This window comes from Microcebus murinus, chromosome 8, assembly GCF_040939455.1.
Source record: "Microcebus murinus isolate Inina chromosome 8, M.murinus_Inina_mat1.0, whole genome shotgun sequence".
NCBI classification, from domain to species: domain Eukaryota; kingdom Metazoa; phylum Chordata; class Mammalia; order Primates; family Cheirogaleidae; genus Microcebus; species Microcebus murinus.
In genome coordinates, this window is record NC_134111.1 from 8,881,059 (window position 1) to 8,904,402 (window position 23,344).

The 23,344-nt window shown below is 41.6% G+C and overlaps 1 protein-coding gene across 2 annotated transcripts; it reads right to left on the reverse strand.

The window, feature by feature from the left end:
- Positions 1-12,310: 12,310 nt before the first annotated feature.
- Positions 12,311-23,344, reverse strand: TSN (translin). 2 transcript variants are annotated; one of them, XM_012747814.3, is made up of 6 exons: positions 23,105-23,341; positions 21,604-21,697; positions 20,341-20,437; positions 18,187-18,302; positions 17,135-17,214; positions 12,311-14,922 (listed from the first exon to the last, which is right to left on the reverse strand). In XM_012747814.3, exons 1-6 carry the CDS (start codon positions 23,168-23,170, stop codon positions 14,689-14,691), a joined length of 687 nt encoding a protein of 228 aa, XP_012603268.1. In that variant the 5' UTR covers positions 23,171-23,341; the 3' UTR covers positions 12,311-14,688. The 2 variants fall into 2 exon arrangements, with proteins under 2 accessions (XP_012603268.1, XP_012603269.1); XM_012747815.3 differs by lacking the exon at positions 17,135-17,214 and having other exon boundaries at positions 14,704-14,922; positions 23,105-23,344.

The window sequence follows — 23,344 nt, forward strand, 5'->3', positions numbered from 1 at the left end:
CGGCTGACAAGCAGAAAGCACAGCCTCAGATCTGCTCACTGAGCACTGTGCGGGACAGACCCCCCCCCCATCACCTGGGTGCCACCTGGGCCCCCACCCCACTCCTGAGGAGGGAGCTCCAGGTCCTACAGTTACCCACCAAGTTCAGATACTGTCCAGCGATCAAAGGCCAAGTTTAGAGCCAGCCCAGAAACCCTGAATCCCACCCAATTCCCCTCTTCCCACAAGTCCTGCTGAGATCCCTGGGATGGGGAGTGCCTGTGTTCTTAGAGGGAAGGACAAATGCTGATTAATCCACATTTCAGGACCCAACTCAGAGCTAGGAAATAAATCACATCCATGCAGGATTCATAATTTACAAAACTGTGATGTCATTCATTTTCATGGTTTTCATCACACTACAAACTGCACACATGTCAAGTCATGATGTTTATTGTTATTATTACTACTATTACCTCTATGATTAGCAGGGATTCCTCCAATTGTCAGAAACTTCAGGCAGGATTACATAGAGAAGTAATCCAAAAAATGTGTAAATGTATAAAAGTTTCCAAATGATACTTGATCATGACTTTAAGTTATCTATGGCTTTATAACAAACTGCCCCAGAATTCGGTGGCTTAAAATGTTGAGTTATGATTTCTCATGATTCAGGGGATTGGCGGGCTCAGCCTCTTGACACAGGGACTGGACAACAAGATGGTCCAAATAGGAGCTGTGAGCCCTCTGAGGGTTTGGGCCAACAAGTCACACTGTGTCACTCCAACCATGTGCTATTGGTCAGAAGCTGTCACAGAGCCTGCCAGTCAAGGGGACAGGGAACGGACTCCCCTCTTGATGGGAGGAACAGCGCAGGCACCTCAGGACAGGTCACTGGCACCATCTTTGCAGTCTGCCTGCCACGACTGCATAACCTTCATCAAAACAGACCATGTTCTCCCCGGGCGGCCGTGTGCGTACCACCAGCCCACGTGGGCCTTGAGTACTGGACTAGTAAAATGCGGATGCTGGTGTCTTCTCTGACCAAACGTCGGAAATGAATAAGACAACCCGTTAAAAAAAATTCTGTTCCAAAGCTGTGAGTCTGGGGCTCCTAGCATCTCATAAATGCCTTCAATTATAAACACTTATTAAAAGTTAAGTATTCTTTGAAATCCCAGACCTAAAAAGAGGTGAAAAGTCTGTCTTCCCTCTGCCAGCAGGCCTTAGATTGTAAACTATGTTAGTGACCTTCTAATTCCACAGGGGTGTCAGAACCGCCAGACTTAGCTAAATTTGTTCCTCGCATTTTCCTTGGCCCATATTTTTCTATCCTAAAGGAAAGAGGAAAGTGTGAATCAAAAGTCAAATGTGAAGATCCACTCTCAGTGCTTCTGTGAGGAAACAGGAACTGACATGTGAGAAGGAAAAGCACATTAACCCTGAGGAGAGGAGACAGCACCACAGGAGTGTTGACCCAGACCCGAGTCATGGCAGAGGGTGGGAAATAAGCCTACCCACCCAAATGACAGTGAGAAAGGTCATTGCTTGAAAAATGCCCCTGCACTGGCCCAAGCATGAAACAAAAAATCTTTCTTTTCAAAAATGGAAAATATTAAAGGTATTATAAACACAACCTCTTTTATATAAAATTTCCAATTTTGAAGAATAAATTTACTCACATGGCCAGCCCAACCTCCCCCCAAATTCCAGTTTCCTTACATAAATCACTACTCTCATGCCACTCTGCATCATGACTTGAGATTTTTCTTCTGCTTTATCTTCACATAAAATGTCATCAAAGTACCTCATAAATTTGATTTGCAAATCCAATGCGTCTCACATCCATAACCCTGGCCCTAGCATACCAGAATCTCCCCCAGCAGTGCTGAATAATCTCCACAACAATACCTGGAAGAGCTCAGAACCGTGAGAGGCAGCGAGGGAAGGAGTTCTGCACTCACACCACGCAGTGGGAGCTGCAGGAACCGCATGGAACTGAGCATGAGTGCCCGCAAACTAAACGCGCAGTGCAAGTCTCATAGTCACGGCCAGTCCTTCCACCTAAGGAAACAGGAAAATCCTGAACTGACCATCTATTCTGTTCTTTCTCCACATCTTCTACACAGGGGTGCAGCTTCCTTGATTTTCAAATCAGAGCCATATTGTTATTTGCCAGAAGTCCACAGGAAATCTCGGCCAAAGTTGCAATACAAAATGTTCACCTCCCTGCCAAGTGCTTCACGCGACAGCAATGTGAAGGGCTGCTCCCTCCAGTGCAACCTGATCCAGTGTTTATGTTTCTCCAGAGACTCATGGTTCCCACTCTCTTCTGTAGAGTCGCGACCACCCTGGGTTCTGCCCGCACTCCACAGAAGAGAGGGAGAGTCTGAAGTTTTATCTTTCTTGCTACCTGGTCAACGGTGACTTCCACGTTAGGTTCCAGGTAAAGTTGCCTCCCTCTCTTGTGCTCTCTCTCTCTCGTCATCTTTTAACCACTGTCACCATCCCCAAGGCCTCTGTGACACTTCCGTGTAACAGCCACTAACCCACTCCCTGAAGGAAGCTGCTCAGGACCTCGCGGAACACGCTGCTGATAGCTGCTGCCACGTGGGCTACGCAAACACAGTCTGAATCACAGGATTTCCCGGGAGCTGGCAGACTCCAGAGATCAGTGCCATTCCCCTCATCGTAGAAAGAAGGGAACTGAGACCCAGAGGAGTACTTCATTCATGTTCGTGCAGATGCAGAGTAGAACTTGAGTCTCCTAACTTCTCAATGTCTTCAAATAGGGCTCATTTTGGATTCCAAACTAGCCCCAGAGACTTCGCAGTGAGTAGGGTCTCTCTGTCCCACTCACCCCTCTCAGGGCCAGGCCTTCCATTTGTCCCTGCCTCCTAAGTGTCCTTTTGCATCTCTTCCTGCGGTGTGGCTTACAGGTGTCTGGTGGAGGTGTCACCGGCAGGGCCAGCTTCACAGAGAGTGATCCAGACAGTCGCACAGGCCCTGCACTCAGAAGGGGCCTGCGCTTGGCTTAAAGTTTTGCCACCATCTTGAAATTCTTAGTAGTTTTTGAACATGGAGTCCCACATTTTCATTTTGCACTGGGCCCAGCAAATTACACAGGCAGTCCTGTCCACAGCACGTGCCACGTGAAACAGGCGCCTTTGACTGGCTAGACAGAAACATAAAGCTTCGAGCCCCCCGCCCTGAGTGTGGTGACACAGTGCAGTTACAATGCTACAGGGACCTCCCCCATGTTTCTGGTCGAAGGGAGGTCGAGAGAGTGAACACGAAGACCAATAAGAATCATTGCTAAGCATCCCCCTCCCTGGGCTGTGGGTTCTGGAAAAACGACCTTTGCCCCTGAGCCCCAACTACCTGTCTGTGAATATATAGCCAGTGCCACCTTGGGATCATTAACTAACCTCTCTGCACCCCTGTTCTTTCTTTTCTCCAATTATAAAAGCAATAAAAACTCATTATAGAAAAACTGAAAGGTGCAGGAAAACAGAAGGGAGAAAAGGTCACCTATCTTAGCTGACACACGTATGTTCTCCATAAGGCACGGCACAGCCTTCCTATCTAAGCACTGTCACTGGTAACTCTTTTGGGGTTTCCTTCTGGCCTTCTTTCTTAGCTTCGCTCTTTGACATACGTAAGGAAAGACCATCTTCTTCTCCTGCCAAAAAAGAGTATTGGCCATCATGGGAGCTTCTGCTGCAGGGAGCCTAGAAAAGCAGAGGAGGAGCCAGAAGCAGCAGCTGACTGCAGGATGGCACAGAAGGCGGGCAGTGCCATCGCTGTGGCTCTCTCTCCGCAGAGGTAGGGCTGGGGGGCAGAGTCCAGACAAGCAACCCAGCCCCAGCCGGGACACAAACCCTCTCCACCCCAACAGCACCTGCTCCGCCAGTTCCTATCGAGACCAAGACAGCCACGTGGTAGGAAGAAACTAGGAAGAGAAATCTTCAGCTTTAGGGTGACATCCTCAAGGGGCTGAGTAGACATGGGCTGGCAGGTTTTCTTCAAGCCACAGCTGTCCTGGATGAACAGGCAGAATGGCAATCTCTAAGACTAGCCTTCCTCCACAACTAGACAAAGTGACTTCCATGGGGCGCTGGTGGAGGTGCAGGAGGGAGGAAAGAGGAGGAAGCTGCAGGTGCTCGGCACCCCACTACCCTGCAGGCTGAGGCATCTGGGAAACACCTGCTACAAAAGGGGTTATCATCGAGTATACATCACTGAATATCCTATTTTTCACATAGCATTTTATCACATATGAGTTTCCATTTTATTATAAAATCTTAATAAGCCTTATTAAGCCTTAATAAGCCTTATTATTTTCCATTATGTGTACATACCACTATCTATTTGGCACTGTAATTTTAATCTGAATTAGATGCCAATATTTAAAACTTGACAGCTGCTTCGAAAATCAGGAGAGGAGCAGGGCGTGGCAGTGCACACCTATAGTCCCAGCACTTTGGGAGGCCAAGGTGGGAGGATCACTTGAGGCCAGGAATTCAAGACTAGCCTGGACAACATGGCAAGACCTTGTTTCTGGAAAAAAAACAAAAAAATTAGCTGGGCATGGTGGCACTCGCTTGTAGTCCCACCTACCCAGGAGGCTGAGGCAGGAGGATCTCTTGAGCACAGGAGTTTAAGGTTGCAGTGAGCTATGATCATGACACTGCACTCCAGCCTGGGTGACAGAACAAGACCCTGTCTCAAAAATAAATAAATAAAAACCTCGATAAGGGAGCCGGGCGTGGTGGCTCACGCCTGTAATCCTAGCACTCTGGGAGGCCGAGGCAGGTGGATCGCTCAAGGTCAGGAGCTCAAAACCAGCCTGAGTAAGAGCAAGACCCCGTCTTTGCTAAAAATAGAAAGAAATTAATTAGCCAACTAAAAATATAGAGAAAAAATTAGCCAGGCATGGTGGCACATGTCTATAGTCCCAGCTACTTGGGAAGCTGAGGCAGGAGGATCGCTTAAGCCCTGGAGTTTGAGGTTGCCATGAGCTAGGCTGACGCCATGGAACTCTAGCCTGGGCAACAGAGTGAGACTCTGACTCAAAAAAAAAAAAAATGCAGTCTGATTCACAAGAGCCAAAATGCAGAAGCAACCCAAGTGCCCATTATGGATGAATAAACAAATATGTGGTATATAGATACAGTGGAATGTTATTTTGCCTTGAAAAGGAAGAATATTCTGACACACAGTACAACATAGAAAGACCCGGAAGACATCATGAGAAGTAAGGCAGTCACAAAAGGACAAATGTTGCATGATTCCACTGCCATGCCATACCTGCATAGTCCTACTCATACAGACAAAAGGTAGAATGGGGGTTACTAGGGCCTGGGGGAGGGCTGCAAGGGATTTATTGTTTAACAGGTACAGAATTTCAGTTGGTGAAGATAAGTAAGTTCTGTAGATGGATAGTGGTGGCAGCTGTACAACAATGTGAATACATTCAGTGTCACAGAACTGTTCACTTAATAATGGTTAAAATGGCTTTTTTCCACACCCTTCCTTTTGCTCTCCCTTTGCTGCAACAATGGATCTGGTTGTCATCCATGGCATATGTACCATGCTCTGTAAACCTGTATCTTGCTCTATAATCCTATCTTTCTCTCCTCAATAAACTTCATTTTCATGCTTGCCTTAAAAAAAAGGGTGAAAATCGTAAATGTTAGCATATTTTTTTAAAAACTGCTGTCCATAAGCTTTTGTATAACTTCTATAAGCTGCTATACATCTTTCCAATAAATTTCATTTTATGGTTTAAAATTCTTGCAACTAAAGGCTCTAACTAAAAACGAGTTAGCAGGGGACCAAACTGTAGGATATATACCCAGTGAGCCCGTCCCAGTATGTCAGGAAAATCTCTGAACTACAGAATTTAGTACTGGATTTTTCCCATCAATTCCCCAATTAACTGGAATTTGTGTGGCCCAATCTATTAGTAAGAAGAAAGCTGCATGTGGAGCCCCACCCTTTCTCTCTCCAAGTCTCTCCCATACATCAAGTGACCACCTTCCCAGTGTCTCCAGTACAGCACCACAGTCAACCCCCAGTCCAGACGTGGTCACGTCTCCTGAACTGAATCTGCCACCACCTTTTCCAGGGCACAGGGTCCTTCAGCTCCTACCTAAGGTCTACACCACAGCCTCTTCCCATCCTTCCTTCTGCTAAGGCGGCAGCCCACTCTAATTAGTGTTATGTAAGAGGCTTCGGTGACTGGCTTTTTCCACTTAGCATGTTTCCAAGGGTCATGGTTGTGACATGTATCAGTACTTCATTTCTTTTTTACTGTCAAATAATTTCCATTGTATGGATATACAACATTTAGTGTATCCATTCATTAACTGAGGGACATTTAGGTTGTTTCTACTCTTTGGCTGTTATGAATTATGCTGCCATGAACATCCATGGCTTTGTGTGGATGTAGGTTTTTCAATTCTCTCAAGTATATCCTGAGTGGAATGGCTGAGTCATATGGCAACTTTATGTTTAACACCTTGAGGACTCACCAGACTGTTTTCCACAGCAGCAGAAAATCAGTTTTGAAGCTTTGATGCCAAGTGGTGATTAGAATTAAGGCTAGAGAACAAGCCAACAAGCATGCGAGTGAGTGACAACGGAGGTGGGCCAGCTAGGGAAGAAAAGAAGTGAAACCCCTGGGAACACCTCCTCCTCCATTTGCATGAGTCTCAGCCCCTTGAAGAGTCACTCAGAATGGGCCACAGATTGGCTTCCAAAGTCAGGTGAGGTGATGAATGCAAAAATGCTTCAACAAAGCAAAAAGTGGCTTAAAATTTTTTCTAATTTCATAGGAATATTCAATTGCAGTATCTTTATTTCAGTAACACCAACTTTGTACAAAAGGGACTCTGTAAAACATACTGCTACGGGTCAGAAGCTGCTTGACTGCAGAACCTGAGCATCTCCACGGGGCTTGCAAAGAACTGGAGACCAGCGATCCCTCTGCACCTTTGTGGAAGGAGCTCAGCTGAGAGAAGAGACATTCATGTGAGCAGTCAGCTAAATACAAATACTGCTGATCACAAGTATCTCAAAATGAAAAGTTGTTTAAAAGTCAGCAGTATATTTAGGATGACAATGCAAAAATATATATATTGCATTTTTATAATTTTTCAATTTTCTACAATGGCTCCATATATCTAATCAAAGTACTACAAATCAAAAAGGAGAAAAACATAAAATTTTTCACAAATTAATGATGTGTACATTTAAATATCCCCCCAAAAGTGTCTCCGCACCCCCTACCATACCTTCGACAGAATACCAGGCATTATCAACTATTCCCTCCTCTCCTTCCAATGTGTATTTTAAAAATGAGGATTAAAGCCTAAATTCTCCTTCTGGAGTCAGCTCACAAAATGCTTGTGCCAACCCCATTTCCTTTTGGGGGTTTCCCCCCCTCGGTGAAGGTATTTGGAGAAATATTCATATTTTCAGACTGTTTTCAGTTTAAGGAAAGTTAGAGCTGTTTAATGACAGAGGAAGGCCACAGCCCAAGAAGCCAGACACCTATTCGGCCAATTTTGTGGAACAATATACAGTCATGCCCTTGTCCTTTGAGGGGTGGATTGCACATAAGGTGTGAACTGGCCTAAGCCACTCAACCCTCCTGGGCAGGACTCCTGTCGTTTCCCTAATAATACCCACCTCTGGGGCAGTCCCAGAAAGACTGATGGCCAAACTCTCCCAGGAACAGTTGAAGGAAGAGAACCTCCATCCATCCCTGCTGATCCTTTGCTCTTTGTCTTGGAAATTTGAAAATTAACTTCTGGATGAAACAAATAAATCTCCAAAGTTTACTAATTTTCAACACTGACTATGTGTCTTTGTCTCAGTTGTATTTGTCCTGGGTCTATATCTTATTAAAATAAAAGGGCCTAGGCCGGGCGCGGTGGCTCACGCCTGTAATCCTAGCTCTCTGGGAGGCTGAGGCGGGTGGATTGCTCAAGGTCAGGAGTTCAAAACCAGCCTGAGCAAGAGCGAGACCCCGTCTCTACTATAAATAGAAAGAATCTAATTGGCCAACTAATATACATATAAAAAATTAGCCGGGCATGGTGGCACATGCCTGTAGTCCCAGCTACTCGGGAGGCTGAGACAGAAGGATCGCTCGAGCCCAGGAGTTTGAGGTTGCTGTGAGCCAGGCTGACGCCACGGCACTCACTCTAGCCTGGGCAACAAAGCGAGACTCTGTGTCAAAAAAAGAAAAAAAAATAAAAATAAAAAAAAAAATAAAAGGGCCTAATCCATTGACCTTGCTCCCAAAACCACCTCTTAAATGATTGTAACAGTCTTATAGTCTTCCACTGGAAAGCAAAAACAAAGACTCTGTTCTTTCTACTTCCCAGCTGTGAAAAATTCTGGGGCTTCCCTTCCATTGTCTGTGTGAGCAACGGGTTCATCAATGGAAGGTTTGACAACAGGGACATGGTGAGGAAGCTGGAGGGGGGGTCTTCCTAACCTCTGAACTGGTCCAGCTAGCAGCGAGGCCAACATTCTGCCACGGAAACACACAGCTGCAAGGGATGGATGTAGAACTCTAGCCAGAGCAGATGGCCATAGGTCAATGTTAATTAATATTAAATGACACCAGATGATCATGAGTAACTGATGTAAGGGGTCAAGCTAAATAAGTTACTTCCTTTGTCATTTTTTTTTTCTAATAAGTTCAACTTCATTGTTTGGGGATTCTATGTTTTCATGAGTTTATTTTCCTTCATCCAAAAACCTTAAAGTCTTCATAGTAAGGAAAGATTTCTAGTGCAGCAGGGGAAAGCACAGCACATGTATCATGTATCAGTCCCAGTCTGGGCAGCCCTGGGCTCGGGCCTCTGGCTCTTCTCCCATCTTCTCCTCTATGTCTTCAATCACCTCCACGGGCTCCCTGGGTGGATTACTAGTATACACTTCCTCCTCCTTCACAGTCACAGGTTCAAATAACCGCTTTCTCTAAAGGACTCCCTCATCTCCAGCCTCAGGCTCCTAAAATTCTAGTCCAAAAAGCACAACCACTGTGCAGCATGTCACTATCACAGTAAACTCAACAAAGTTTACTGAATTTGCAAAGCTGAACTTCCACCAGAAACCAGCTCTAACTTTCTCAACTCTTCCAGCACTCAGGCACCTTTGCCTCCTCTCAACCCCTCCTCCGCCTGCCCCCAACTCCATCAGTCAGAAAGTTTGGTCAATTTTTTCTTTGCAGTGTACTTCATCTGCCCCTTCCCCAGTCACGCCCATCACCAGCTTCCTAACCTCAAAGACAGCAAGAACTGGCTCACAGGGTTCCCCACTGGTAATGTGACAGAGGTAGAATTTAAAGCTAAGACTCTCTGACTCCAAAGCTGCTTGCTCCACACCCACTTCAAAAAACTCAACACTCCTCCAATGCCTAACCTCTCAATTCAGGTTTCTCTAACAATCCGATCTTGCCAGAATTTTCTCTCCAATCAAATGGGTGACATGTCCATCCCAATTAAAAGTGATACATTTCTGCTTTGGTTTCAATTTTTCTGCCCACCCAAAATTACCTTCTCCTAGTTCCATGCTTATATAAATCCCACCTCTTTCATGAACTAGTTCAAGCTATACCTCCTAAATTCCTATAGCAATCATTCATAAGTTACTTTGCAATTAAGTAGTTATTATGACATCTTGTCTGTTATTATCTTGAATTTAAATTCATAGTAGGGATTCCTCAAACATTGCTTATGGGAATATAAAGTGGTATAGCCACTTTGGAAAACAGGTTGACAGTTTCTTAAAAAGCTAAACATAAAATTATCATTTTTACCATTAACTCCTAGGCAACTACCCAAAAGAGATGGAAACATACATTCACACACAGATTTGCACACTAGTGTTTAAAAAAGCATTATTCATAATAGCGAAAAAGTGGAAACTTAAATCAACTGCATCTGATGAATGTATAAAATGTAGAATATACAAACAATGGAAAACTACTCAGCAGTAAAAAGCAACAAACTGTTAACATATGCTATGACATGCATGAACCTTAAAAACATTATGCTAAATGAAAAGAGATCATATACTGTATGAGTCAATTTATAGGAAATATCTAGAAGAGGCAAATTTATATAGAGAGACAAAACAACTAGTGTTGCCCAAAGTGGCAGTAGGAGCAGAGACCTTTTTGGTAGATAAAAATGTTCTAAAATTGATTTATAGTGACGGTTCCATCACTTGGTAAATTAAATCACTGGATACACTTGATATGGATCAACTTTTTATGTATAATTTCAATAAAGCTGTTAAAAGTAAATAAATCATAGGCATTCAAATATTAGTTGAATCTTTAACCTCTTATCTGCTTACCTTTTCTCAGTATCCCCTCCCCTGCAACTAGACCCTAAACACCTTGAGGGTGAGGACTAAGTCTCCCACTTAATTTCATACCAATTTTTATAAGAAAGCACGTGTAGCCCAAAGTTATACATATACTGTGTGCTCGTAACTATTCGTGGATTTGATTTTTACCCTGTCAGGCTATGCAGTGATGCCATGCAAGAGCATCAGGGAAGAAATGGTCTATGTGAATGGCAAGGCAGAATAACTGGGTTTGAAATGCAGCTCTTCCACTTCATAGCTATGAACTCACAGCAAGTTCATTGTTCCAAGCCATGTCTGAAATAAGGAAAATAATGGTAGCTACCTCATAGGATTGTTTAAAGAACAAAATGTTAAATTTAAATTGTTAAATTTAAATGTTAAATTGCTTAAAGATAAAATGTTTAGCCCAGAGCTTAGAACATGTAGAGCCCACTGAATGTTGGCTTAAAACACACATACACAATCTCAACACAAATGCACACATACCAGAGAAATCTCTCAAACTGGAAACCACCTTTATAACAAAGGGGACAACTAAAGATCCACCTCTTCTTGTCATTCAGCAGGCAAGAGTGGCCCTGGGACATCTTTTCTCTCTCCCAAGCCCACTGAAGTTTATGTGTGACCAGAAATACTATTATACATTTAACAAATGAAACATTCCCCCGACCTTCAACATTTGACTCTCCATCATCTCTCATCCTCCAAATTGTATTTCACATCCCAGCCCCCCTGTGGTTTAGCAGGACCACACATCCAGTTCTAAACAATGAATTTTGGCAGTGACCAGAGCATGTGTCTACTCAAGACCCTGCACAGCTTTCCCACTCCCACAACTAGCAGCATGCAGGTGGAGGGTCCTCTGTCGGTCCAGATGAGGACGAGTGGAGCAGATCCCCCACCTACTCAGCAACGGACATGCAAAATGACTGAGAAATAAACTTCATTCTATGCCTGCAAGCTCTGGGGGTTGTTACTACAGCATAGCCTAGCTTAGCCTGACAGATAAAGCAATGGAGCTCTCAGGCTATAAAATTATTTTAAATCTCTTACCTCAAACTTTTTTTTCAAGAGGCAGGTTCTTACTCTATGGCCCAGGCCAGAGTACAGTGGCACTATCACAGCTCACTGCAACTTTGAACTCCTGGGCTCAAGCAATCCTCCCACCTCAGCCTCCCAAATAGCTAGAACTACAGGCATGCATCACGACACCCAGCTAATTTTTTATTTTTTGTATAGATGAGGTCTTGCTATGCTGCCCAGGCTGGTCTCAAACCCCTAGCTTTATGTAATCCTCCCACCTCGACCTCCCAAAGTGCTGGGATTACAAGCGTGAGCCACCATGCCTGGCCCCAAAACTTAAGACCCTTTATTCCCCTGACTTCTGTGACAAGCCACTCTCTCCACTGTCAACCTCTCTGACCATTTCTCCACTTCCTCATGGACTCTACTTTCTCTCATTAAAACCATGCTGTTAACCAAGGTTTCATCCTCAGCTCATGACTCTTCTCATTCTACATGCTCTCCAGGGAGATCTTACCCACTTATTTATCCATTTGGCTGCTCCACAAGGATCAAATATGCAACACATCCAAAAGCAAATGCATCAGCTGCCCAGCCCCCTTCAGATATGCATTTCCTCCTACATTCCCCACCCTCAGTGAGCAGCACCAAATTCTATTTAGACACCCAGGCCAGACACCTGGCAGCCATCTACTCCCTCTCCCTTACCCAAATCTCATTTGACCAACCAGTCTTGGCAATTTTACCTCCCTTAAATGTTTGTTGTTGCTATTGTCTGGGGAAAGGGAGAGTGTTCATTTTTTGCTTCTTTAATGTTTATTACAGTGGACATTAACAAATTATTTCGGACTCAGGGAAAGTTTTTGGTGTCAGACATGCCAATGATGCTCTATTAGAAAAGGAGGACAAATAGTTTAGTCCAGACCAAGAAACAAGAAAGCTTTAATTTTTGAGTATACAATGAAACCATGCCAGTAGCAACCTGCAGTTTGTCTCATCTCTTCAGACACCTGTGTAAGTAAAGGTCTCAAAGGACTGCCAAGGCTTTCCTTCTCTAGTAAATTCCCTTAAGCATTACTCATTATTATTCAAAGTTTAAGACAAGGCAAATCTCACCAAGCATTTATGACTAGTTCTCTTCTTGCTATAAATAAATCTGTAAGATTTACGGTAAGAAAGTATCCCCTAATTCATCTCTACTTACTCTAACCTGCTTGATTTCCTAAAATTGAAAAAAGTAACTCTGGTATACTAAAAACCAAAGCCAAGGTTTCACAACACCTTAAGTTAAACTACCTTTAATTTCCCTAATCAAGGTAGACCACACAAATGTTATCTGCACTTGCAGTAAAGAACTCTGAGTGGCTGGTGTCATTTGGTTAGTGTAACCATTACACAGCAATATGTGCTCGTCATCCCTGGCCGTCTTCAGCCTCAAAAAATATTCAGAATATTTATTCTCCACATAGAAGACTTCTCACAGCAGCACACTCAGTTACAAAAGGACCAAAAAAATTTTTTATTGCTTTACAACAAGCCAGCAACAAACACAACTGAATACTTATAAACACGACTCTACTAAATCCTCAAATGGAATTCCAAGGCCAGAATGTGCTCCTCCACTTAAACTGCATTTATTAAAACTGAAATCCACAACTTCTGGCAAGTACTTTATTCTCAAGCAGAATCGACACATTAAGAGGCAAAACTTAAAAAAAAAAATACCTATATCAAACTCACTGCCTATGTCTGATCACATAATTGAAAAGCCTTTTATGGTCAATACAGGCAGTACTATTAGTGCACATTTTAAGTGACCATCCTGGGCACTTTTAAGAACCTAACACCTTTTGCTTTCTACAAATTCTGCAGAAAAAGCTGTCAAGAAAATTGTTCTAAAATCCAATAATGCACAGCAACTCATGCCTCATTTCCTCTTCTTTCCTCATGATGAAAAATGTAGTCTGTCTTTAATTTGGCCTGATAAAAGCTGTAAAGACTAGGCCTATTTGTTCCCACGGTATAAACAGGAAGCCCATATTGATTATTAGGCAAGAAAGGGTGATACTTTTAAATACTTCGTATTATTCTGGAAACACTAGCACTTTCCTTTCAGTGGGTACCAAATAACTATAGATTAAGACACCATTTTAATAATTTTAATTCAATAGCAAGAGCTACCTAGCAAATATTTTTAGTACTATCTGAAAATGGGGATGAGGGTTGCCAAGATTTACATGACTTGCCCCAAAGTATAAATTTAATAAAACCAGACTGTTGGGATAGCCACCAACCTGAAATTTCTTAATCTAAAAAAAATACCAAATCAAACCGATTTTTTTTTAAGTCCAAGGTTTTCTCTTTCTTCCAGGCAAAGCATGGTATTTTTCTCTAACATACTAGTCAGGGTTTTGCTTATTAACTTATATGGGTGGCTTTATATTTCTAGACCAAATAGTATAGTTGGCTGATAGGAAAAAGGTTTATAGTTTAGGAATAAAGGGACTTGTTAATTCAAGATGTGGGTGGAGACAATTTTTCAATTTTTAATTGCTGCAATAGCATAATGTTAAGGCAACATCAGAAAACAGAGGTGTTTGAAAACAATAAGCCCTACTCCCTGCCTGGTAGAACCAAATAATAAGATGTTACTAAATCTTTAATACAAAAACTTTCCAAAATAATCTGTCAAGCTTGACCTTGCAATTTAATCTTTCATGTTTTATGGCAGTGACAAAGAACCCGGGCTATAACTCCCTTGCCAAAAAAAATTCAACATCTGATTTACTCACAAGGCTTAAAATAAGGAAAGGAAGATATAAAATAAGTTTTCCTTGCTTGACAATCATCCTTTTTAATTATCTATTTTTTACTGTATCCAGGCTACACCTGGGCATGGATGGCTAACTTGGATATAGAAAATTTTAAGCATCACATCTGGAAGAATCACAAACGAGACAATAAACTTCTCAATCAGTACATCAACAGTCAGGGAAAGCAAGAAAAGCGCTTTACCAAGAGGTTGACATTTACACTTTTTGACAGAACTGAAATACACTGAATCACAGAGCAAAGTCACTGAAACAATGAAGAAAATTCTGTCCATGTAAAGGCTAGTTTTTTTACCCCCCAAAAAAGTGTTTCAATTCTGATACTCACATCACACAACTGGTTAAGAAAATAAAGCGCAGTGTTTAGCAACTGGGATCCTAACTACCGTAAGAGGCACTCTGTGCTCACCCCTCCGTGGCAACTGCTGAGGTCAGCAGGGCCAGGAGCAGGGAGAGCCTCCTATTTTTCAACACAAGCCGCTGCCGTCTCTTTATTGAAGCCCCGGATGGAGAGATCATAGACCACCTCCTCTACTTTCTTCACATCATATTTCAATCCATCATAGCGCTTCCTGAGGGAGTCATTTTTCAGGTTGAGAAGACGGAAACCGGAATCCAGCTCATTGATGAAGGTGGAGATGTGGAGAGGCCGAGAGTAGTCTCCAGCAGTCACGCTGTTGACCGACAGCCTCGACTACACAAGGAAAGAGAAATAGACACATTACAATGTGGCTCCTCTCTGGCATGTCTTCCTCCAAATCACAATAGAGGAACCTCAGGCGTAAACAGCCTTACTGATGTTCTATCTCACAGTTCATGTAAGCACAGACAAAATAAGACCTTTTCCTGAAAAGAACCCCACTGAAAATGAGACAATTTCTGCCAAGTAAAGATTTACTATAACTAACATCTTCTAAATTTTCTCTAATTTCTTAAACTGGTTGTTGTGCAAAAGTATGTTAAATTATGCAAGTGTCAACTTTATAGTTCATCTGCTAATGTACAGAAGTGTGATCAAAGCAGCTCTGCTACCTCTTCCAATCTAGGCCAATGATTGTATTTCTAAAGCCCACCTACTGAGCTGCAATTCCAGTCACCCAGAATCAGTGACTGAAAACACTGATAACACTTGAACACTTGAAAACAAAGAGACGGGATAAGAAGTTAAAATTAAGTCACTGCAACATCGTCTTAAAGAACAGAGATTTATTTTAAGACCCAACTCAAGATTCCCGTTCTCCATAAAATCCTTCCCATTCTTCCCTAAACTACCCCTTTAGCGCATTCCCAACACATACGGTATTAAAGATACCTCCCACTTAACAACTAATATTGATGAGGAGCTTCAAGTTTACTGATCCTGTGTCTCTAACAAGCCTGAGGCAAGTGATACAGCCTGCCAGCATCCCCATTTTTCTAAATGAGAGTTCCTCAAACTTTCACCACACACACACACACACACACACACACACACACACACACACACACACATCCCCAGATAGACTCCATTTCTGCCTCCCCTACAGGCAAGGCACTGGAATGTTAAGTACAAGCTGTGTGTACAACTGCAAAGAAACATCCTTAAAGTGAGAGGATATGCACTTTTCCCTATTTCCTCCTACTACTGGCTGAAGATGTGAGTGACCAGAGCTAGAGCAACAGTTCTGGAACGTAAGGGAGAAGCTACAAGCTAGAAGGGCTCAGGGCCAAAGATCAGGGAATGATCATACCAGCCCTGGACTACTTTCCTCTGGAGCAGGGGTCCTCAAACTTTTTAAACAAAGGCCCAGTTCATTGTCCCTCAGACCGTTGGAAGGCTGTTGGAGAGTGCGGTGCACATTCCACACATGTGCACTGTGAGCCCTGGACAAGTCAGCTGCTAAGCAGGACAGGCAGTGGCGGCAAAAACACGCACTGGCTGGATAAATGTCCTCGGCGGGCCGCATGTGGCCTGCGGGCCATAGTTTGAGGATGCCTACTCGGGAGGAAGGACAGGCAGGCTTTTTCTTAAGCAGCTAGACGATAAATATTTTCACCTCTGTAGGCTGCAGAGTCTCTGTCACAACTACTCAACTCTACTATTGACAGCTTTTTTTCTTCTTTAAATTTTAATAGGACACTTTCCCAAGAGATAGATTAAGGGGATAAAGGATAAGAATAACTTCTACAGTTATACGGAAAATTGTTCTCCAAAATGATTAGATGAATTAACAAAGTTACCAGGAACATACATCTTACCATTACTCTAAAAGAAAGAGGTATTATCATCTTTTAAAAATTCACACATTGGACCAGGTGCTTTGGCTCATGCCTATAATCCCAACACTTTGGGAGGCCAAAACAGGACAATCACTTGAGGCTCAGAATTCAAGATCAGCCTGGACTACATAGCAAGACCCCATCTCTACAAAAGAAAAACTGGCCAGGCGTAGTACTGCGTGCCAGTAGTCCTAGCTATTCAGAAGGCTGAGGTAGGAGGATCACTTGAACCCAGGAGTTCCAGCATGGGTGACAGAGTAAGACCCTGACACTATTACAAAAAAAAAAAAAAGAAAATTCACACCTTAAGCCAGGCACAGTGGCACACACCTATAGTCACAGCTACTCAGGAGGTTAAGGCAGAAGGATCACTTAAGCACAGGAGTTCAAGACCAGCCTAGGCAACATAGCAAGAACCCATTCTCCAAAAAATCACAACTCACATATTAGTAAGTATGCATACTTACTTCATCATGTGGACTGGCTTTTGACCAAACTATAACATATATAGTGCACAGTCATTGACTACATGATGATCAACAAATGGCTTAGAAAAGAATTAAGACTTCTTGAATTTTGGTACCCATTTAAAAAGCTGACAGTGAAGTGGAAATATCAAAAAGCAAGCAGCAAATTACTGAGCTTACCAGTTCACTAGCAAGAATTAGAACTCCTGAGAGGTAATCTTCTACATCCAGATGAAATCCTTTCTCCCGATCTGGCTCAACTACAAAGCATCAAAATAAAGTCATGATGTGAATGCAATTTAAGCTTAGGAATATATATATATATGTATATATATTATTTCTCCCTAAGTAAGTGAAGGACGAAACTTTTAAAAACTGGCTTCTGAATGTGTTTACACCCTTCGCAAACTAGACCTCACTGTGGAATTTTCCAGCTTTTAGGCAAAATCCAATTTTCCTTCTATTCTTATCTCAAAAAGTAATACCACCAAGAATGGTATCTAGTTATGTTAGAAAATATCTCCTCTTATTAGAAAGTACATGCTGAAGCAATTAAGGGAGAAGTCATTATATCTGCAACTAACTTTCAAATGGTTCACACAGACAGACACACACAGACAAATACACACAGGCGAACACACAAAAAAATTAGAAGATTAAGCAAATATGGCAAAATGTCAATAAGTGGTAAATCTAAGTAGGGTGTAAACAGGTATTCATTGTACTATTCTTTCATCTCTTCTGTGGACTTGAAATTTTTAAAAATTAAATTTTAAAAACTAAAAGAAACACCCAAGTACAAATGAGCAAGCCACACACTGCATATTTTTACTTTTTGTGTTTCCAAGTATAGTTGGCCCTCCCTGTCAACCAATCATGACCAAAAAATATTTGGGAAGAAAAAATATTAATACAAATTTTTAAAAACAATACAACTATTTATATATCATGTACATTAAATATTATAAGTGACCAGAGATGACTTACAGCATATAGAAGGATTTGCATAGGTTGTATGTGAATACATCATTTTATATAAGGGACTTGAGCATCCTTGGATTTTGGTATCAGGGAGAGTACTAGACCCAATTCCTCCTTGGATACTGAACTAACTGGTTTTCTGGTCAGTTATTATTTATTTTAATAAATAGAAAGTACAAGCAAGAACCCTTTCCACCAAAAACTAAGCTACTATGCCTGACGCTACAGACCCCACCAACGAAGTTACTTACTGCCAAGAATTTCTGTAACCGCTTCCCGAGTCACTAGAGTTTCTGTTTCCAAATACACAACAAATGCTGCCAAGAAGACCAAGCGCTGCAACACAAACCTCCAGTGTTCATGAAATCTGCATAAAAGCAAGCATGTTTAGGTTTCAAGGTTAGGGACCTTGAGAAAGATTGGTTTAGCACAGTTATGTCCAAACAGTTTAGAAACAGGATCCTTTTTTACATAAAATTTTATGTGAAACCCAAATATATAAAACATGTAAGAGCAATATGACATTCATATATATTGGATGGATTTACAAGTGCAAATATGTAATATTTACTTACTATAAGTTTAATCAATAAGAAGTATGATCTAATTTTGATGAATATGAAAATTTACAATTAAAGATTATACATGAGATGGGCATCTGTGCTGTAGAAGTTTAATCAGTAAAGAAAATGATGTTACTATGAGAACAATAAAAAGTTGCAACTAGATTGATGACAACTGTAACTATGTATGAGCCTCAACATCTAACTTGTTCCTACATTTTTTTTTTTTTTTTTGAGACAGAGTCTCGCTTTGTTGTCCAGGCTAGAGTGAGTGCCGTGGCGTCAGCCTGGCTCACAGCAACCTCAATCTCCGGGGCTCAGCGATCCTACTGCCTCAGCCTCCCGAGTAGCTGGGACTAGAGGCATGCACCACCATGCCCGGCTAATTTTTTTTATATATGTATCAGTTGGCCAATTAATTTCTTTCTATTTATAGTAGAGACGGGGTCTCACTCTTGCTCAGGCTGGTTTTGAACTCCTGACCTTGAGCAATCCGCCCGCCTCGGCCTCCCAGAGAGCTAGGATTACAGGCGTGAGCCACCGCGCCCGGCCTGTTCCTACATTTTGATTTGAATGTAAGATATCAAGAAAATCCTGATTCACAAAATCACCATTTGCAATCACTAAACAAATGGATTTAAAACCTCAGTATACTAAGCTAGAAGCCTGAAAAAAGAATAGAGAATGTTCCAACCTCTGGATATTAATGTTATGTCTCCTGATTTGCAAATGTGGCAACAAATTCAAAAACATATCTCTACATGATGCCAGTCAAACAAAACCTTCTGAGGGCCAAATCCAGCTGGAGGGCAGCTTGTGTGTGACCTTCAGAGTAATGGCCTTTAAAGACCCTACTAGTTCTACTTCACTGTGCTTTAGTTATATTACCTTAAAGCAAGGGTAGGGAACTTACTCTGTAAAGGGCCAGGTAGTAAATATTTTAGTCTTTCTAGGCCACTTTCACTATCTGTCACATATTCTTATCTGTGGGTTTTTCTTTTGTTAACAATCCTTTAAAATATAAAAGGGTTTGTTAACAACCCTTTAAAATATAAAATATTCTTGGCTCCCAGAGGCAGCTGGCCGCCAGTAGTTTTCAACCCTTGCCTTAAAGAATCTTCTTGTGAGGTTACTATCTACCCATAGATAGTAACCATATGTGTGTGTCTGCCCATATGTGTGTCTTCAAGAACATCTTTTTCAGTAAGAAAATGCAAGTAGAAATTCTTAATTGTTATACCTTAGTTTATTAGCTCTCAGATGCAATTTTTCCCAGTTTAACACCTATGAAATCCAGGATACATTTTACAATCCACATTTCACAATTATGACTGGAAAAATTTTTCTTCCCTACTGGAACATAAAATAATGGTTTATCTTAAAATTAATGGTGTTGTAGATTCAATGAGATATGGCATAAAATAGTAGCTAAATATGTCATTTGATAGTGAAATTCAAGCTTTCAGGGAAAACTCAACTCCACTTACACACTGTCATCTAATCTCATAACCTTAATAGCATAACCATGGTTCATCCAATTTCACAAGAAATTGGAATACAGCAAAAAGATGTTCTCAATTTTGACCTTCATACCATATCTTATTTTTAATTACTTTTTCATTGCAAAAGTAATACATGTTCCTTAAGAAAATTTTTAAAGTAAAAAGGAGGAAAAACCAAAATCACCAATTTTGTCACCACTATTATCAGTCTGATTCTTTTTGTTATTTCTTCTATGTAGAGGGATGTTTACCTACTTGTAAGCAATCCTTCAATATATATAATTTTTTGTCTGCTTTTTTTTACTTAATATTATAAAATAATGCTACTTTTCTTACAAACCTGTAATATTGTTCTGCAGGAAACTTGGTCTTCAAAGATGTTAGATGTGTTTTTACTGTACCAAAATGTTCTCGAGCTTTCAAACACCTCTTTGGAACTGATCACAAAAGATAATCAAATGTAACAATAAAAAACTTACAAAATTTCAAGTACAGTCCTTGCTTAATAATCTATTGTAGTTTATTTGGAAGTTAATCAGCTTTTTTTATTTTAATCTCACCACCAAATGTACACATGTCTGCTTTTCAACCTGGCTCTCAAGATATCATCTCTAGTTTTCCTACTGATTAACCATATTGAAAAATAAATAAGCAAAAAGTTGCTGAAAGGGAATATGTTAGGAAACACATTAGTAAGTAATTCCCACCGCCCAGCTCAGTACAAACAAATCCAAGGGTCTAGTAGAGGAAGAGGGGGTTTTCCTTCCCCAGAGTGGTCCTCCTGGCCCCTTCTAGTCCTCACAGCAAAAAAAAAAAAATAGTGCTCCTGGGAGTTGGAGCTGTTGGGAGAGATAAGGTCTTTCTGCTATCACATTTTTAATTTAACCTTCTTGAAATGAGGAAATTACTAAAGGGCTGTGCAACAACTGCTATTCCTATTCAGTCCTCAGAGGATTCCTAAAACTCGACTGCTTCTAGCTCCCATATTTGGTCAAAAAAAGCCTTTACCATTATTGGCAATCAGGCTGACCAACTTCATACCATGGAGAAAAATGGCTTGCCTCTGACACGAATAAGTTACACTATTATATCATTCTCTAACTGAAAATGTATTTCAGCTCTTTTAGCTATGCTGGCTGCATAAAGGTTCCATGTCTAAACTTGACATATTTGATTTTCATTCAAGAAGCTGGCTTTAAACACATTAACTTGAGAACATTTTATACTGTCCACCTCATATTTACAAAGCATATTAAAATGTATTCAATCATGGAAAGGTTGAATTCAAATATACAAAAGGGCCAAAAAAACAGCTAGATATACAAGAGATATTAAATACCTCTAATTATCATCATCAGAATTCCATCACAATAGAAAACATCCTGATTTAAACCACACTACATGGAAGTAAAAAATCAACCAAAACACAAATATTAATATAAACCGATAGTATTATCAAATCACCTATTTCTTCAATTTTTACTCACCATAAAGCACAATGAACACTTCCATAATAAAATATCTTCTGGATGGAAATTAACTCTCTAAATAAGAGACTGACAAATTGGATAAAGAATATTCAAAATCAAAACAAAGAACTTACTGTCCTGAAACCCAGCACCCTGATGGACCCCTTGCAGTAGAGTTAAAATCTCACGAGCTGTTTGTTCTAAACTCTGTACAACTTTTCGGATTTCCTAGAGAGAATTAAAAATCAAAATCAGATAAACTCAACATAATTACTATCATAGACTCAGACCAAACACACTAGATAGCTTATTTGATCTACCACACCTTTGCTTACATTGAAAACACTAATAATCTTCACAAGGACTAAACTTATACAAAAAATAAGTAGGTATGAATTCAGACTTTTCCACTTATTTCCTCTATGAAAGTTTAGGAAATCACTAAAAAGCCTTGGAGTCCTCAGGTAACCAGAACAACAGCCAACCACCCATCCTAATTGTCCAACTGGGACACTATAAAACGAAGATTTAGGTGCAATACATGGGCAATTTTTCACTAATTCATATTACAAATATTCACTGAGCACATTTTAGTGCTAGGCACTGTGTAAATATTGGGGAATCAAGTAAACAGCCCTTCCCTCCAGCAGTTTATCGTATAAGGGGGGAGTTCGATATTTTTAAAATAATCACCACACTGCCTGGAGCAGTGGCTGTAATCCTAGCATTCAGGGAGGATCGCTTGAGCTCAGGAGTTCGAGACCAGTCTGAGCAAGGGCGAGACACGTCTCTACTAAAAATAGAAAAATTAGCGGGGTGTCAGCGCTGCATGCCTGTAATCCCAGCTACCTAGGAGGCTGAGGCAGGAGGATTGCTTGAGTCCAGGAGTTTGAGGTTGCTGTGAGCTAGGCTGATGCCACGGCACTCTAGCCCGGGCAACAGAGCAAGACTCTGTCTCAAAAAATAAGTAAATAAAATAATCATCACACAAAAAAGTCGACATGCTACTAGAAAACACGACAAGAAAGAGATCATTTAGATTGTGAGGTCAAGAGAGTGAATGTGAGATAACCAGGAAAATAACAGGAAAGAAGCAAATTCCAGGAAAAGCAAACAGTACATGCTAGAGTCCTGAGGCAGGAAACTATCTGTAGCATTAGAGGAACGAAAAACAGGTAAAGTAACACAATATACAAAAAGAGGTAGCGTAAAATGAGATTGGAGAGAAAGACCTTGTAGGTCACAGGAGAATGGATTTTCATCCTATGTAGTATGAGAATCCATAGGAGAGTTTTAAGCAGGAAGGGATCACATATGATTTTAAGATACCAACAACATATACATGAAATGCGCGTGGCTGAAACTCTAGCGAACCAAGCATTGGACAGAGTGCTGAAAAGAAGGAAAACTGATACTCAAATGAGGGAGATGATGCTGAAAAGCCGAGACCCGAACACAGGGAATCAGAACAGTAGAATCCGGGGCAGGGGCGAACGGGTGCCCTAACCTGAAACTAGAGGGGAAGCAACCCACCCTCGGAGGCGTCCCCACCGCCCGCGACTGAGCGACGGAGAAGGGCTAGGCGATGTGGCCCAGCTAGGCAAGGAAAGGGAGGGGGGTAGGGAGGGGGCTCGCCTCTCGGATATCCTGCTCGGCAGCCAAAAAGCCCTGCAGCTCCACGAAGATCTCGCTCACAGACATGGCACCGGCTACAGTCAGCCAGCACAGCAAGGGCAGCAGAAAAACGGGTTCCGGAGACAACCAGGTAGTCAATCGCAACGACCGCCGCCGCCGCTGCTGCCGCCGCGTCCACCCGGCCCTACGCTACAGCCGTCGCTGGGGTCCTCCGAGTTCCGCGGCGCGCCGAAGGCAGGG